The sequence below is a fragment of the Pelmatolapia mariae genome, linkage group LG4, assembly GCF_036321145.2.
Source record: "Pelmatolapia mariae isolate MD_Pm_ZW linkage group LG4, Pm_UMD_F_2, whole genome shotgun sequence".
Lineage (NCBI taxonomy): Eukaryota > Metazoa > Chordata > Actinopteri > Cichliformes > Cichlidae > Pelmatolapia > Pelmatolapia mariae.
In genome coordinates, this window is record NC_086230.1 from 654,476 (window position 1) to 673,325 (window position 18,850).

General features: G+C 40.5%; 1 protein-coding gene across 1 annotated transcript; it reads right to left on the reverse strand.

Moving 5' to 3' along the window:
- Positions 1-1,565: 1,565 nt before the first annotated feature.
- LOC134625229 (germ cell nuclear acidic protein) lies at positions 1,566-14,286 on the reverse strand. The gene is made up of 6 exons (XM_063470430.1): positions 13,737-14,286; positions 9,468-9,535; positions 9,184-9,252; positions 8,201-8,252; positions 1,695-1,731; positions 1,566-1,611 (listed from the first exon to the last, which is right to left on the reverse strand). Exons 1-6 carry the CDS (start codon positions 14,284-14,286, stop codon positions 1,566-1,568), a joined length of 822 nt encoding a protein of 273 aa, XP_063326500.1.
- Positions 14,287-18,850: the final 4,564 nt, after the last annotated feature.

Here is an 18,850-nt window from a genome sequence, read left to right on the forward strand (position 1 = left end):
ACACAAAGACATTAGCCAGTATTAAAAACCTTCAGACCCTCCTACTGTTCAGGCACAGAAGTGATCTTCCAGACCTGCGAGAAAACAACATAATCCCGAGCATGGGTGCAATTAAATTCCTAACGTGTAAATTCAACAACCCGCACGCATAACAGCCATGCGCACACACAAGCCATCAGGCATACTAGATCTGCTTTGCACCTTGCTGCAGTTTCAGGCTCCAGCAGGTAACTCACTGTGCTTGGAGGTGAACCCTGCTGGCTCGAACCAACTGACTGTTGGTGTGTCACCCAGTCTGCTGGATTTAAACGTTCAGAAAAAACTTTTTTTCTAACAAAGTACAAGTGAAAAAAAGTGAAACAAGAGTTAATGTTGGCAGCAAGGTGGCGTGGTGATTAGCACCTCATGGCAAGAAGGTCCTTATTTTGACCCTACTATCTGGCCAGGGCCTTTCTGTGTTAAGTTTGCATTGTTCCCTCTGCGTTTGCAATGTTCCCTCCGAGCACTATGGCTTCCTCCCACAGCTCAAAGACATGCAATTATTTGTCTTTGCTTAACTGGTGATTCACACTCATATTTACTCCCATAGGAGTAAATATTTACTCCCATAGGAGTAAATATGAGTGTGAATCGTTGTCCGGATCACTGTGTTAGCCTTGTTTTGTCTTTCTGTGCTGGTGGCCTGTCCAAGTATACCCTGTGTCCTGCCCTATGGTAGCTGGGGTAGGCAAAGATGAAAAAAAGCACAATCATCCTCAGTTGTTACTGACTACTTGTATTGTCAATACTTTTATTGTTAATACCAATAAATCATACCATGTTGCCTGTTAAAATGCTATAAATTTCTAACCCTATAAAATGGCATTTTTTGAGTCACTTTGTACCTATATCTCTTCTGAGTGTTCCCACAGAGACCACTGTTGCCCTTAATTTCCACACCTTCTCTAGCTCTACTCTCAGCCCCTGGTGTTTTGTGAGGTTCTCATCATGCTTGCTAATGTTCCTTCATCCCATTTCAGCACAGTGAACATCTTGTCCTGATATCTTCTTTGATCTTTTACTTGAGGTTGAAGAATAGTTGTAGAATTAAAAAAAGCTTGTGAAAGCTAGACTCAAGTTAATCCTTAAGTTGTTGCCAATGAAAGTTTTGTCAGGTGATATACTAATACAGACAAAACTCTGCTGTTTGCGGTCTCTCTGTGCTCATCTTCTTCTCTTCTTCCCCTGGTCTGCCTCTAACTAAGCCTGGTTCTGCCAGAGGTCTCTTCCTGTTAAAAAGTTTCAACTGTTGCCAAGTGCTCACTTATAGCAGTGTTTAAAACAGTCTGCATTTAAAAATCAATCAATCAATAAAAATGTCCCGTCTGTTTTATTTAAATAATGATTTCAGTATTCAGACTTGTCAGGTAGCAACAATACATAAACGTGAAATTATTATTTTAAAAATTTCTCTGACGTTATAGGGGAGCATATGTGTTATTGAAGAAAAAAACCCCCCAAATAACCATAACCAATGAAAGTATGGTATATTAGTTTGTCCACATGGTGGCAACATATGGTTAAATTTAGTTGACATCATCATCATCTTCATCAAAGACGTCAGCTACAGTCCTATGGAAAAAGAAATAGAGAAGTGAATAACTGAAGTTCAGAATAACTTGAGCAGGCTTAAAACCAGTGTGAACAGCACTCACTTGTAGATCGATCCAGTCACTTCATCCAGAAATCCTCCTGAATAAAAAAGATGAACCATTAGTGAGCTGGAGACAACCAACCACATGATCAGATGGAAAACTGTTACTTATTGTAACTTTCTACTGCAGTTTGAGTTAACCAAAAACATGTTCCTCTCAGGATTACAAGTGCTGGAACACATTGGATCATAATCGGAAAACCTAATTTGATCTAATCTGCTGAGGGATGGCTAAGGGAATTCTTCATCTTGCTTGCAGGATCACCCCTTTCCTCTTTAGCAACCACCTGTAGCAATCTCTGTGGACTGGCAGATGTTATGGCCACCAAAAAAGCCATTTTAAGGAAATGCCATTTCACATGAGCATCCTTGAGCAGCTCAAAGGGACAATGCTGAAGGGCACCAAGGATCACATCCATGTCCCATGGGGGAACTGGAGGTCCAGTCCTGCAAAATGTAAGTTGCTGGGCACTCCTAAGAAACCAGGAAATTAGAGTGAGGTTAGTCCCACTGAGTGCTGAGCAACCAGTGTGAACCACCTTGATTGCTGTTACCATACCTCACTGGGTAATTGCAGATCAGCTGGGAAAGCAGGAACTACAGGATGGTCTCAAATGTAGCCTCGTAGTGGTCCAACTAGTGGACTGCACATCGGGAGGCAAACAGTCCCCGGCGGTAGGGGTAGGCAGACCTTGTGGATGGTGCACAGATTCCTGCAAATTTCATATCACAGGTTCAGGCAGCCCTAAGGAAAGGTGCCTTTCAGGGGCCAGGCTATCACCCTGAGCCCTGCCAGGAAGGGCTGGAAAAGCATACCGCTTATTTGAGACAGGAGGTCCCTTTGGAAGGGAAGTTCTCATGGGTCTCATTCAGTAGCAGAGGGATTGCTGAAAACCAAGGCATGTGGGACCAAGAGGGGCCACCAGGATCAACCTCATCTGCTCGGTCTGGACTCAGTGGAGAACCAACTGGAGGAGGGAGAATGGAAGGGAAGGCATAGAGTCTGGGGGTAAGGGTGTGCACGGGTGTCCCACCCCAGAGGCAGGTCATCATTCTGGAGGGAGACGAAACAATGGCATCGTGTCAACTCCCTGGACGAAAAGATAGAGGTTTGCCCTTCCAAAGTGATGCCAGACCTGGTCAACCATCTGTGGATGGAGTCTCCACTCTCCTGGACTCGGGCCCCCATCAACTTAATGTCCATGTTCAATGGCCCTGGTGCATGTACCACCCCAAGCAAACTCAATGGAACAGGGGATGAGCCCACTGCCACAACCTGTTAGCCATCCTGAAGAGGAGGTGGAGAGCCTAGGCCTGTTGATGTAGGCTGTTGCAACCATTTTGTCTGTCCTGATGATAACATGGTACAGCTCCAGTGAGGACGAGTTGCCCAGTGGCTGGTCCAATAGCCATTTACCACACAGGCTTAGTGGACCCTGCCTCAATTTACTTGGAAAGTGTCTGTGAAGACCAGCTGACGGTGAGTCACCAGACCTACTGCGTGACCCTGGTCTAAGTTGGTTGAGTCCCTCCACCAATGGAAAGCTCAGTGGAGATCACAACCTTTACCTAGTGAGACCGCTCCAGGCACAGGCTGGAAGGGGGCTGGCTAACCTTGCTCCAGGAGGGGAGAGGGGGTCGCTGGAGGATGTCAGAGCCTTGGCTGTTTATCCTCTTTTCCATGTGGGTGCGCACCATGTTTACAAAAGCCAAGAGCCGAACTACTAGCTCATCAGGTCCTTAAAGTCAGGCACCTGCATCTGGGAAGGCCGCGAATGTCCAGTGTCCTTAAAACTGGAAGCAGGTGCCACAGAGTCCTCATGAAGGGCAGAGCTCAGGATGCCCTGCCAATCACATTCAATCGCTGGGGCCAGTGAGGAGCTCCTAAAGGGTGGCTCTTCGACAAGCCTAGCAGCAGGGGGAGGGAAAGACACCTGCCAAGGGTCTGGGCACTCCCCCTTGGCCCGTGAGGCATCCACTTTTCCAACTTTGGCTTTAGGCATTTTGAGAAGGGGTGAGCCTGCACATTTTGTGCCAGAAAAGTGAGTGCAGGCCAGTCCATACAGGACTAGGGTTTTTTTCCTCACCAGCAAGGCATGTTAGTACCCAATCACAGCACGTACCTGTTATGCCATCATCCAGTGGCATAGAAATGTCACATCCCACACAGTTATGGCACACAGGGCTTGCCATACTTGCTGGGAGAATGAGACAGCCGTAACCATGAAACAGTGAGATAAATACTGCTTTTTCCTAAGCTAAGCTAAATAGCTCATCTTTCTCTGCTTCTCTTCATGTTCCCCTGACTGTCTTTCATACAATTTTCTTTTAGCTTATATTGTGAAGGATGCTTGGTGAGAAGGGTTATACTAAGCCACTCAGTGTGAAACTCACGATCGCGAAAAACAGACTGGGCTCACCTAGCAGACCAGAGAAACCCTCGCTCACTGGGCTAACAGCATCAGCCACAGCAAAGTCCCAATGGATATGTAAACCAGTGAAACCACAGGCACACACTGTACCACACACTCTTCCAATACACACACTGCAACCGACAGTAAAGTCAAGATCAAACTAGAAAAATTTGCATTTCCTGCGAAAATGCTGTGTGGATGCCTTAACGCTGAAGTTGCCTGCTGAAAAAGCTGAAAAAGTTGAAAACTTGCAAAAAGTTATATGGCGGTGAAGAAACTGAAAATTCTGCTGAAAACAGGTGAAGAAGCAGAAAATGTTTGCTGAAAAGTGGTGAAAAGCCAAAAACTTCTACTGAAAGGGGTAAAGACAGAGAAATTTTTGCTGAAAAAAAACATTGCCCTAAGCAGGACTCGAACCTGGCCCTCCTGGTCCTAAGGCAGCAACTCATCTCACTGAGCCAAAGTCATTCTGACAAAGAAGAGGTGGAGAGACTGACAATTCTGCTTAAATGAGCAGAAGCTGCTGAGAATTGTGCTGATAAGAGGTGAAAAGGCTGAAAATTTTGCAGAAAAGAGGTGAATCAGCAGAATTTCAGCTGAAAAGAGGTAAAGAAGCAGAAAGTTGCACTGAAAAGAGATGAATCAGCAGAATTTCTGCTCAAAAGAGTTTTTTCTGAAAACAGCTGAGATTTGTGCTGATAATAGGGGAAAAGGCTGAAAATTTTGCAGAAGAGGTGAATAAGCAGAATTTGGGCTGAAAAGGGGTGAAAATTCTGCTGAAAAGAGTTCAATCAGCAGAATTTCTGCTGAAAAGAGTTCTGCAGAACTCTTTTCAGAATTCTGCTGAAAAGAGGTTTTTGCTGAAAACAGCTGAAAAAGCTGGGATGCTGAAAAGTGGTGAAAAAACTGAAAATTGTGCTGAAAAGGGGTGAAAAAGCTTAAATTTGTGTTGAAAAGAGTTAAAAAAGTTTAACTGTTAACTGAAAGAAATGTTGCCATAAGCGGGATTTGAACCCGGGCCTCCCAGTCTGAGAATGGATGCTCATCTCACTGAGCTAAAACACAGGTCAACCCGCCAAGGAAAATCTGTGAGGCCACTGATAATATGGCAGAAATGGGCAAAAAATATTGCAAAAAAAATTCAATATCTCAAAAAGTATAGAGGTTATGAGCACCAAAAGTCATAGCCGGCATTAGCAGAAAGAGCAGAATTTTTTAAAGTTTGAATGGCGAAAATCGGATAAGAACTGAGGGAGTAGTTAAGTGCCAAAAAGTGTACGGAAGCAACTAGAATAATATAGTGGAACTAGAAAATTTGCATTTCCTGCGAAAATGCTGTGTGGATGCCTTAACGCTGAAGCTGTCTGCTGAAAAGCTGAAAAAGATGAAAAGTTGCAAAAAGTTGTATGGTGGTGGAAAAAAAAATGTCGTCCTGAGTAGGAATTGAACCTGGCCCTCCAGAGATGAAGGCAGCAACTCTCCTCACTGACCCAAACTCATCCTCACAAAGAAAAGGTGGACAGACTGACAATTCTGTTGAAATTAGCAGAAGCTGCTGAGAATTGTGCTGATAAGAGGGGAAAGGCTGAAAATTTTGCAGAAAAGAGATGAATCAGCAGAATTTCTGCAGAAAAGAGTTTTTCCTGAAAACAGCTGAGATTTGTGCTAATAAGAGGTGAAAAGGCTGAAAATTTTGCAGAAGAGGTGAATAAGCAGAATTTGGGCTGAAAAGAGATGAAAATTCTGCTGAAAAGAGGTCTGCAGAACTCTTTTCAGAATTCTGCTGAAAAGATGTTTTTGCTGAAAATAGCTGAAAAAGCTAGGATTTGTGCTGAAAAGTGGTGAAAAAACTGAAAATTTTGCTTAAAAGGAGTAAAAAAGCTGAAATTGAGTTTAAAAAGTTTAACTGTTAACTGAAAGAAATTTTGCCATAAGCGGGATTTGAACCCGGGCCTCCTAGTCTGAGAACGGATGCTCATCTCACTGAGCTAAAACACAGGTCAACCCGGCAAGGAAAATCAGTGAGGCCATCTATAATATGGCAGAAATGGGCAAAAAATATTGCAAAAAAATTCAATATCTCAAAAAGTATAGAAGTTATGAGCACCAAAAGTCATAGCCGGAAAGAGCAGAAAGAGCAGAATTTTTTAAGATTTGAATGGTGAAAATCGGATAAAAACTGTGGGAGTAGTTAAGTGCCAAAAAACGTACGGAAGCAACTAGTAAATAGTGGAATAAAGAATAAAGAGAAACAGGAACTCAATAGTGTGGAAGCCCTTTAGGGCATCCACACAATGATCGATGATTTCAAGTCTGAACAGGGGTTTTATAGATAAGCTGTGGGGCGTGGCCAGGCTAATTGGAGCATCTTAAAGAAGAAGCTACATGCGCTGACAAAGGGGGATCACTCCATGTTGAGTATGTAACAGAGTTTAGAGATAGTCCCAATGTGATAGTGAACATACAAGACACAACAAAGAGCAAGGGAAGACAGAGACAACTAGAAAAAGCATTTCACAGCAAATATGGAATATACAATACCAAACCAACGGTACACCAAAGTGCTTCACAATAAAACAGCAGGTTAAAACATGAATAATATAAGACCATTAACAAAGTACTGAATATGCCAACAGGTCAACGGCACTAATTAACAACAAATAAAAGTGCATATCAGTGAATATCAAATCAAACTTGCTAGAAACACATGGGTATTAGGTAGAAGATACAGTGGCTGGCAAAAGTATTCGGCCCCCTTGAACTTTCCCACATTTTGTCACATTACAGCCACAAACATGAATCAATGTTATTGGAATTCCACGTGAAAGACCAATACAAAGTGATGTACACGTGAGAAGTGGAACGAAAATCATACACGATTCCAAACATTTTTTACAAATAAATAACTGCAAAGTGGGGTGTGCGTAATTATTCAGCCCCCTGAGTCAATACTTTGTAGAACCACCTTTTGCTGCAGTTACAGCTGCCAGTCTTTTAGGGTATGTCTCTACCAGCTTTGCACATCTACAGACTGAAATCCTTGCCCATTCTTCTTTGCAGAACAGCTCCAGCTCAGTCAGATTAGATGGACAGCGTTTGTGAACAGCAGTTTTCAGCTCTTCAGGGGGTAGAAAATGTAGATTTGGATCTTCATATGAATGTTTCATAGCATAATATTATATTTCCTTTTTTTATTAGAAAGAGGGACGATACATATTAATGAACATTTTATCAAATGTAAATATATCAGATTATAGCCTTAAGCTAATTTTCATCTGTAGACCCTGTGGCAGGTTGATTTACACACAAGTTAATAACAACATACAGAGACACTATTTACAGATATAGAGACAAGGCCAAAAAAACAGTGATCACATCATATTAGAACAAACAGAGACAACAAGAGTGGACAACAGGGGACAATATAAAAATCAATAATGAAAACACATCAATTATTTAATGTTTAATAAATCAAGATTTGGATCTTAACGTTCACATTAATAAATGCACGGGGGTGATTAGGGAAGTGGAGACAGCTGGGAACACAGCAAGGACAAATCAGGATTAACGAGACTGCAAACTGAACATAACACAGACAAGACACGGGTCTATCAAAATAAAACCAGAAGTAAAGTGAGACATACAAACCTGACATAGACAGAAGAAAAAATATGGAGACATGACAGACTTCAAGGAAACACAGAAGACATAAAGAAACACAGGGACCAGACTGAAGGAACAGAAAAGGAGTACAAAATAAACAAAAAGCAAGCAGGGAACAAAAGATCATACCTAAGTATGCACAACCAGGAAGATGACTAGAAGCTAAGATAACACACGAGTACCATGGAAACAATATCAGACTAAAGAGACTAAATATAAGACTTGAGCATAATATGTCAAAAGGAAAATTTAATGATCCCCCAAAGCTGTGGCTCAAAGATACGACATGGCTATATATAAAGTGCCAAACTCTAAGCTTCCTGTAATTTAAGAGTGATGACCAGATAAACTGAAACAAAGAAACTTTCCTGTTGCAATGTCGTTCCATATATATTAATATATTCATAGTGGTGACAGAGAATTTACTCACCAGGCTTACAAACGGTTTGGCAAACAGGACAAACATTGCAGAAACTGCACATCTATGAACAAAAAGAAACAAATTAATGAATTCAAAATTTGTCCTGGCATGAAATGGTACGTGGGGTGGGGGGTTCTGAGCAGTAGCAGAGGGGTGGGTGGCATTATAAAGTGACAGTATAAAGTCAGGAAGATGGGACGACTATGGAAAAACAGAACTGCTTCAATGCACTTTTGCACTATGTGTGTGTGTGTGTGTGTATGTTTTATACCAAAAGGTAATTGATTGGAAAATAGTTTATTCTGCTTAGATTTTTTTTGTAGTCATGTTATTTATATGTAGTATTTTTTTCTTTTTCATTCTTTCACTTTATATTTCTGCCTGTCTGATGATCTCATTTTTAAACATTAAATCAGATGTTATGATCAGTTACTCAGTACCCAAGTAGCCTTTTTTACTCAATACCTTTTAACTCTTGCTTGAATAATTTCTTGGACAGCTACTTTTTACTGTTACTTGAGTAAAACTATGTTGAGGTAGTGCTACTATTACTTGAGTACAATTTTTGTCTACTCTCTGGTAGTAACCCATCCCTCTAATAGTAAAAGTAGACCCAAACCATGGCAGCAAAATGCCTTAAACCAAAACACATATATTGCTTTTTGTTGGACTCCTTTGGTGCGTTTCCTGTTTGCTAGCTTCCCCTGTATCAGCGTCAGCCCCACTTGTTGCTTGCTCCAGACGTCACCCCAAACTATACAGTCTTGGCTCCCCCCTTGCCTCAAAAATACAGCAGACCAATATCCCCATCCATCATTTTACTAGTAAATGAACCACTGTTGTCAAAAACTCCCTACTTTTCTGTGCTCTGCACTTCTTAGCTCCTGGATTTATTGTCATTGTGTTACATTATCATAGTTGTTATTTATTGTGCATCAAAGGCAGAATTGCTTTAAGTTGAGAAGGAGGTCAGATGTTGTGTACTTTCTCACCTTGCAGTCGTCACAGTGCTCGGAGGTGTCTCCCTCCTTACAAGGACATTTATCACAGCTGTCACAGTGCTGGAAGAAAGCCCATGTTACTTTAAAAAGGCTAGAAAGCAAATCATGAAATAGCAAGCAGTGCTTTCACGTCAGTAATAAAGGAACAATCCACCAGTTTTAATGTTTAGATATTTGGGTCCATAACTGTACATCGTGATATTTGTTTTAGTAAGGATTTGACTTTGATCCTGTAATGACAGAACATCATTTCTCAAATTCAATTTCATACATACCTCGCAGAATTCACAATATGAGCACACAGAGCCCTTGTGATAAGTACCGTCTTCATCGTCGTCGTCATCTGCACAGAATATTTATAAAAGATATATGACCAAATGAGAATAATTACAATAAAATGAACTAGCTGTTTCCCTGGTGTTTTTGTTTTATACAACAATAGGAAAGTCCTAATACTGTGATCTGGACTACAATGCAGATTTTTGTTATAAGTTTGCTTCTTCACAGATGATAACAAAACCAAAGTGCAAAAAATGCAAAATTGTCTTTTTACTGGTAAAAATGACTGACAATAAAGTACAGAAGGTACAGAGTCAGTAGACTCAGTATACTTTGAAGACATTGATTGGTTTAAGTTACAGGAGCAAACCTGGTTCCAGTATTATTCTAGAATAAGTTAGTACTTGTTTGCTAAGTGTATATAATGGCTACAGAGCAAAAGAGAAAACTATCAAGATGTTTACAGTTCATTTCTTAAAGTTTTGGGGATCTTTGGTGCATTGTGTTTGGCATTTATAGATAATTTCAGTACAAAGTGCCAACATAAAAGTGTTGTAAAAACAGACTTTTAGTTTCTGCTGTTTAGTATCATTTGTATTATGTTGTAATACCATCCACCCAGGCTGGAGCCTATCCCAGCTACCATAGGACGACAGGCAGGGTGCACCCTGGACAGGCTGCCAGTCCAGCAGCAGGGCTAACACACACACATGTTAAAGTGTAGACACACCTTCTCATTTCATGGTTTTTCTTTATTTGTTTCTACTTTCTACATTGTAGATACAAACTGAAAACATCAAATATATGAAGCAAGATTTATGGAATTATGTATCAAAGAAAAGATGGATAAATAACTCTAAATATATTTTAGATTCCTCAAAGTAGCTGCCCTTTGCTTTGTTGACAGAGCTATAAACCCTTCTCTCAGTGAGCTTCATGATGTAGTCACCTGAGATGGTTTCCCCTCACAGGTGTGCCTGTCAGGGTTCATTGGTGGCATTTCTTTCCTTCATAATGGTGTTGGGACCATCAGTTGTGTTGTGCAGAAGTCAGGCTGGTGCACAGCTGACAGCCCTGTTTGACAACTGTTAGAATTCATATTATGTCAAGAACCAATCAGCTAAGTAAAGAGAAACAGTCCATCATTACTTTACGAACTGAAAGTCAGTCAGTTCAGAAAACTGCTAAAACTTTGAATGTGTCCCTACATATGACTTTACACCAACCCACCCAACCAATGTCATCGTCAAGTATGTCTTTGACACCAATGTGGTTGGGCCCATCTCTGATAGAGATGAGACAGTGTACAGAACCTGTCCTCCTGGTGCTCAGAAAACAACCTGAGGCAGAAGGTCCTTTAAACCAAAGAACTTATAATGGACTTTAGGAGGGACAGACAGCTCCATTCCCCTTCGATTATAAATGGAGGATGGGTGGAATCTGTCTCCACCTTCAGGTTTCTGGGCAGCCACATCTTTGCTGATCCCACCTGTAAAGAAGACCCAGCAGTGGCTGCACTTCCTCCATGTCCTCTGGAAAAACAACCAGAACCAGAAGCTGCTGCTGGCCTTCTATGGCTCCTCAGTGGAGAACGTGCGCTCCTACTGCCTGGGTGTTTGGTGCGCAGGGGCCACAACTGAGAACAGGAAGACTGCACAGAGAGTCCTTAACACCGTCCAAAAAAACCATTGGCTGCCCTCTGCCACCCCTGCCCACCCACCTCACCAATCTGAGCCATGGTCTCAGTTACCCTCATGTTTTAGGCCAACCAGACCAAGTATTTTCTTTGCACTACCTCCAACCAAGCACTTTGCTCTCCAATGTGTGCCTTTTTTATTGTTGTATATATATTTCTCTAGACTGCATATATCGCTTCTGTTTGCTATTTATTGCAGATGTCTTTACTAATTATATATTTATTAAAATGATTAAGCGCTATGGCAAAACTCGCTCACATGAGGACCACCCCAGGAAAGGAAGACCAAGAGATAGCCTGGCCTCCACAGTCGCCTAACCTAAACCCAGTGGAGATGGTTTGGGATGAGATGGAGCGCAGAGTGAAGGCAAAAGGACCAACAAGTGCTCTGCATCTCTGGGAACTCCTTCAAGACTGTTGGAAACCATTTCAGGAGACGACCTCATGAAGCTCATGGAGAGAATGCCGAGAGTGAGCAAAGCAGGAATCAAAGCAAAGGATCTAAAATATAAAACATGTTTTGAGTTATTTCACACCTTTTTGTTTACTACATATTTGCACATGTGTTCATTCATAGTTTTGATGCCTTCAGTGAGAATCTACAATTTTTTTTGACATGATATTATATTATCATCAAAAAATGTTTCACGCAAAAGTTAAAAAATGTGTTGCCCCTTCATTTTAATGAACATTTTTGCAGCTCTATTACATTTGTGTTCACTGCTTCAAAACACCACCACCCAGATGCTTAGAAAAGCATTTAAAGCACAGTTCATATAGACAATAGGCCGTGGTCAGAAGAGATACTCACTTGGACACTGAGATGTCAAATGTCTGTAGCTCTGGTCCTCATACAGGTAAAACCATCAACACATTTGTACAGATCTTTGATAAAAGTAATATGGCTTTTCAATCAGTTTGACAACTCTAATATAAGTCCACTGCCTTCATTAACAGATATAAGCGATTTTTGAAAACTCGATTTATTTAATAAATCAAAGTAGGTTTTAAGATAAAAGACAATGTTGATTGTAGTAATGTCTACATGATTGTTCACAGTCAGCACAAACCACAAATGTGGCAAATGAGAATGCAGACAACCCATTCATCTCTTGACAGTTTGATTTTTGACAAAGCTTTAATTCCTCTATAGAAAGAGATGTTTCTCTCTTTTCCCAAACACTCTAATCCTAAAGGTCTGAAAAGGCATCGGCAAATCTGTTACATTTCATAACAAATAAGGTTTTATACATTTGTTCAATTTTTACATTGAGTATTTGTATTTAGGTATTTCAGTGCCAAATAAGCATTGGAGTGATAGGAGAAAAATTAATAAAGGAAATAAAATTTTAGGTTAAGCTACTGAAATGCACATCACAATTCTTTTTTTAAATGGAACAATTAAGAACATGAGAATTTGACAAGAGAAAATGAGGCAAGATTATTACATTTCTTGTAAATACATAAAGTTCTTCCATTATATGTGTTTAGCAGTTTTTACAAGTGCACACACCAGACTTGATTAATGAATTCGGTACATTACAGCAGTGAGTGGCATGAATGCCCCACAGAGAAAGAAAGATATTGAGAGATATTGAAAAAGAGAGAAACTTTAAGTCTGCTGGTAATTAAAGCTTTCAAATGAGTGAATTTAGGTAGTGGCCGTCCTGCACCTCCCCTCATGCTTTACTCTCCCTCTGTCTGTTTCTGTAGCGCCCTGTTCCCCAGTCTACTCCCAATATCACTGTCTCTCTTTCTTTCTCTGTAGGTTCACATAAAGACACAAATCCAAAACAAATGAAAAATGAAGATCCTAGTGGAGGAACCATTCTCGAGGAGACATTCTTTCAAGTGATACATAAATAAAAAATCTCAGACTCGTGACCCCAATAACTGACTCCCAAGACAAGCTTGGCCTTATTTGAAATGTTTTTTTTCTCTCTCTCTCTCTCAAATCAATTCTTCTGCAGTCCCCAAGTTCATATCTAGCATACTGTACGAAGGACTTCGGACAGTTGGACTTCAGATGGGCCAGTTCAATTTCCCAAGAGTGCTCATAACTCTAGTTAAGCAGGGAAAAGAACACAGTGTCAGAGACAGCAAGGGAAATGGACAGCTGGAAAGAGGTGGAGGAGGCACTTTTATTACCAATGAGCTCTGAGACATTAAATAAATATGGACAAAGAGATGATCAGGTTGTAAGAATCTTAACAAGGGGAGTGGCTAACATTTTTAGCTCCTCCCCTTTTGTACACTGTCCTGCACTGAACTTGCAAACATTTGACCCCTGAAACATTGTGATAACTGCTCGTTAAAGCACTACCTCTCAATGGCACTTAAATATTCAGTCTGCTTTGACTGGTGGCTACTTGGCTATTTTATTCCCCTGTTCTGACAATTTGTGTAGTCATTCATAGCCTGAAAAGACTGTCTGAAAAGACAAGTCACAACAGGTAATGCTTAGACAGATTACAGTTTCCAGTATGTTACACTGGCAAATGGCTGCGTATATGAAAACTCAAAGCAATATGAGAACACACGTCCCCTAACTTCCATTAAAAAGACTGACCTTCATGATCGTCATCATCATCGTCATCATCGTCATCGTCGTCGTCGTCATCGTCGTCGTCGTCATCGTCGTCGTCGTCATCGTCGTCATCGTCGTCATCGTCGTCATCGTCGTCATCGTCGTCATCGTCGTCGTCATCATCATCATCATCATCATCGTCGTCATCATCATCATCGTCATCATCATCGTCATCATCATCGTCATCATCGTCGTCGTCATCGTCATCATCGTCGTCATCATCATCGTCATCATCATCATCATCATCGTCATCATCGTCGTCGTCGTCATCATCGTCATCGTCGTCGTCATCATCGTCGTCGTCGTCATCATCATCATCGTCGTCATCATCATCGTCGTCGTCGTCATCATCATCGTCATCATCATCATCATCGTCATCATCATCATCATCGTCGTCGTCATCGTCAGCCATCAGACCCTGCTCAGAAGGGAATGGCAGATCCTGTGCCTTGGCAGTAGGTGCCAGCGGGGTGTGGAAAGAGCAGAGCAGCACCAACAACAGTGCAAGAATCAAACTTCTCAATGATGCCATGGTTACAGTTAAGAAAGAGCAAACTAAGGAGTAATTAACCTAGAATGACTGCAGGAGTCCACCGCTGCAGCTCTTTGCACCTGCTCACACAAGTTAATCAATTCAAACCCACTCTGACGTAGACACTTCAGACAGACTCTTGCAGTACAGAATGGACACCAGTAAAAATGGCATCCAATGGACACGGTCCAATGCAGAGAAGATATTCCAAAGTGAAATCCAAATACTTGTTCCCAAGTTGTGACAAAAATGATCCTTAGAAAAATTGGTGTCCTACCATTTAATCTGGGATCACAATAAGACTGTGTCTTTTAGTCCAATTGTAACACTTGTGTGAACAGTTAAGACTGCAGGAAAAAGTGGAGAGGAGTAAGTGGCCAATGCTGAAGGCACATTCAGAACTAATGTGTGAGCGACAGAAAAAGAGTGAGACTGACCTATGGGGTAAGCTGAGAGGTTGGAGGGTGGGGTGGGGGTGGCAGTCAGGGTGACTGACAGGGGCAAATGCTGGAGGTTAGGCCTGCACCATCCATAAGTTAAGTTCATGATGAAGAGGGGAATGACTGTAGGAGGTATATGAAACAAATGGAACGTATTTTTCCATCATCAACTGTTCAACTTTAGAACAAATGTTAGAGAGACACATATGAGGAGAAAGTCTGGCCAATCATGACAATACACTGTGGCAGAAAGGAAGATGACACATTATGTTAGAACTGGCAAGATCTTGACGATGTTGTTGTACACGGTACTGACTGACCCAGCTAGTTGGGAAGTTAGTGTGTTTGTACGTACACTGTGTACTAGTACCACTCTGAGTTTTGGTAATAATTGTAATTGTAGGTACTCTCTAAATTTTCTTCTAAAGTATTGGAGGGAGAATGTTTGCCACAGGCTCGCCCTCTGATTGAGTTAAAATGAAACGAAATATATTTATAATGTTTGAGACAACAGCAAAAAAACAAACAAGCTGTGTGGTTAAACTTCACATCAATACACACTTTGCTTTCATTTAGCCCCCATTACATTGAAGACAAGCTAAAAATATTGTTGAAAATGCACAGTCTGACATGAAATTTGGATATGCCAAAGTTCATGTAGATCCATAACAATAATATCAATAACTGAAACAATGATGTTACAAATGGTCACAGTTAAAGCAAAGAGATCACTGCCAGAGTGGGGACCAAAATATAACATTGACTAAAAGGACTTTTATTTTTTTTAGATGTTGGTCTCTTTTAGTTTGTGGTCTAAAGCTTTGAGACATTATTTATTCATATTTGATACTTGGATAAATCCAATACTGTCTATGTGTTCTGATATATACACATATATAAAAAAAGTATATATTGTCATATATATATTTTGTACATGGTTTCTGAGTGGAAATAACATGAAAATGGGACCAATGTATTTCACTTCTAGTTCATCCTCAGTAATATTGTGTGAAGTGGTATAATTGTCTACAGCACACTGATCTCATTGCCATCCACCTTCCTACTCTCCTAACTGCACTGGACATAGCTACAGAACACTATTGTTGTTCTGTAAAATAGAAGAAATATCATCCCTAGAGCAAACGGCCTCATGATGATTGCCATAGTCGTGTGTTTGATCTTGTGTAAATAAATCCATTGGTTTTTAATGACTCTATACCCTTACACTGCCCAGAGGAAATATTTTTAGCTCTGAGAATAGCTGAATCATCACATCAAAACATTTAATTGTGTTGGTGCTGCACACAATAACCCATACTAACTGTTTTTAATTAATATTCTGTGTTATTGAGCCAGGGTCAAAGCATGTGGTTTGTTGAAAATTATGTGTTATACCTCCAGATATACACAACTGACACTAAACTCTTAGCTCATCGATTTGCCTGTCCCTCCCCCTACATGCTGTCCCCAGAATAGATGGATTTCTGCAGGGAGGAGTTGACAGCCGTTCTATTTTAAACCACACACTGTAAGAGTCAGTGTAATGTGAGCCTTCCTGGCTCTGTTAGTGGTACCAAAACAGTTTCCCACATCCTCTGTTAATTCTCACCTCTACATGCATCAAGAAAGAGGTTGGTGACAGGAACCTCTGCTATACCTCCTAAACTAAGCTTAAAGACTTGATTATAGTGAATAAATATACTTATTATACTCTTTTTGGCCACTGTTGTGACGCAGACAACACAAAAGCTGGTTGCATTTTTGGGAAGGTCTTTATATGTGTGTGTGTGTAATAAAAAAGCAGGGCAGATGATTCATAATGAAAAAAAGACATTACTAAAGACTGAATGAGGAAAGGTCAGTCTCTGCAGAGTGTCAGTGTTTTTAATATCAACATGTAATTTATAAATGGAAGCCATAGCATGCATGATGTTTGCAAACAAATGTTGGCAACAAATCCCAGCCCTGCACACTCAATAAAAAGGAGAATTAACCTTACAGCCTTGTAGAGAATCAAATGTACAGTAATCAGCAAAGTTTGAGAACAAGTTCCCATGAAGTTCTGAATACTGAGATTAGATTATGGCAATGAGAAACAGCTGAGCTGCAAAGAGTTAAGGACAGAATGAGCGAAGAGACCAAACTGAAATGAGGAGTGCAAAGTGGTTGAAAGTGGAGATGAGCTCAGACATACCAGAGACATTTCTTCTATCTTAGTTTGGCCCATGGTTGTCCCTGCAGTGACCCATTTATACCTCAACTGTTAATTTTCTTATTCCCGTATTGTAATAATAAAAAAAACCCCCCTCAACTCAGTTCAGTTTTATTTATATAGCACCGAATCACAACAACAGCTGCCTCGATGTGTTTCAGTTATAAGACTGGAAAACACGCGTTGGACACTTCTTCCACAGAATGAGGCAGAGAGCACATAACGATCCAACAGGTCTTGGTAAAGAAAGAAAAAAGGTGTTATTGGAGGTGTTGGGCAGGGAATAGCAGTGAATTAGAGAGATGACAGTTAATACACTTCATCTGCTCATTAATCACCTAGATATGACATTCCCCAGCTGGATTGATTTTCCTCTATGAATTGAGTCCAGTGCCAAATTCATCCCAAGCTCTTTCCATGTAAGGACTGTCTAAAGAAGGAAATCGGTTTCCATGATACAGTTACTTAAGGGGAGTGGTGCATGTGTATGTGGGTGTACGAGCGAGAGCTAAAATATTCAGCTTAACAATTTAAAGCCTCAACTGTGAAATTAATTGACAGAACATTAAAATGTTTTGGAGAGGGAGTAATTATGGATCCTCGCATTGAAACGAACACAACTAAACAGCCATTTACAAATATGGCTTTTAATTGAGTTTCATTTGCTACATTCTGCAAAAAGAATTGATGAAAAACAAACAAACGTATCAGTGTCATCATTTATTCATTTATAGATTACATTTTTGCCAATCATCTTTATAATTCTTGACCAATAGAAGGAAAATAGGAAAAAAGTGATATTTTTGAAGCAACTGGTATATAATGTGTGTATCTGAAGACCGACCAGCATAGGACACTTCCCTGCAACTGTGCAACTGTCAAAAAACGAGCATTGATTAAAGGAGTGAATAAGTCTGGAGAAATGTGATTTTTATAGACTGCTATCCTCAGAGACTGACTGAGACGTTTTCTTCTCAAAGGTAAAAAAACGTCTTAGATGAGACCACCTGCTACGACAAATCTGTGACGGCCCAGGAAGCCGGGTTCCTCCCTGACATGACATTTTGTTTAGTTTTGCTGAGTTCATTCTTTGTTTAAGATGTGTAGTTTAAAGTTACACATCTACACAGAGAGAAAAGAGAGAGCACAAAGAAGACGATGACGACCCCAGTGTAAACTACATAAGTTTCCAGCCCGTTCTCACTCCCGAGGCGTAATATAATGATGATTTGTCACCTAGCTAAAAATGTTACGCTTTGGGAGTGAGAACGTGTTGAGGTTTCTGTTTTGCATTTGTGCACAGAAACATTTCCATTTTCATTCTTGGAGGCACAATGTTGTTTTCTTGCCGGAGAATATGCCATGTGCTTTTTATTGAATGTTACTTCAAATGCTTCAGAATTTGTTAAGTAAACACCTCATTGTTGTATTTGTTTTAAAGTGGGTCTCATCTCAAATTATTCAATGTGTTTTGATACTAAAAGCAATATTTTCAGTCACGTGCTACATGTTTTAAAAGTTTCTCCTTAGCTAGGTAAGTGTAGACCTAATGCTAAATCTTTATTTAATGTGCAAGTCTCTTAACATGATGTTGTTCTGTGTTGTTTGGTGTCTTTCTTACTAGTCATTAACTTTACTTTGGTTACTTTTGAACGCAGCACTAAAAATACATTTTAATTCATGACTTGGTGCTTCACTGAAGTTGGAGCTTCACATTCACTTCTATTTCAGCAGCTTCAAAAAATCTCTCAACACATCATTCACTATAGCTTGGAAAACAGCAGGGCTGCTTGTTAACCCAAAAGGCGCTACCAAGTACTTGAAGTGATCAAGAGGCGTGTTGTATGCAGTTTAACACTCGTCCTCTTCGTAAATGTGGATGAGGTGGTAAGCAATGTGAAGATCAAGTTTG

Bases quoted from the DNA above. Each gene is read 5' to 3' on its own strand.
- LOC134625229 (XM_063470430.1), bottom strand. From the start codon at position 14,286: ATGGCATCATTGAGAAGTTTGATTCTTGCACTGTTGTTGGTGCTGCTC. The intron at 9,253-9,467 runs GTATGTATGAAA...GCTTTCTTCCAG, and splicing joins CATATTGTGAATTCTGCGAG to CACTGTGACAGCTGTGATAA. The intron at 8,253-9,183 runs GTGAGAAAGTAC...TTTTGTTCATAG, and splicing joins AGCACTGTGACGACTGCAAG to ATGTGCAGTTTCTGCAATGT.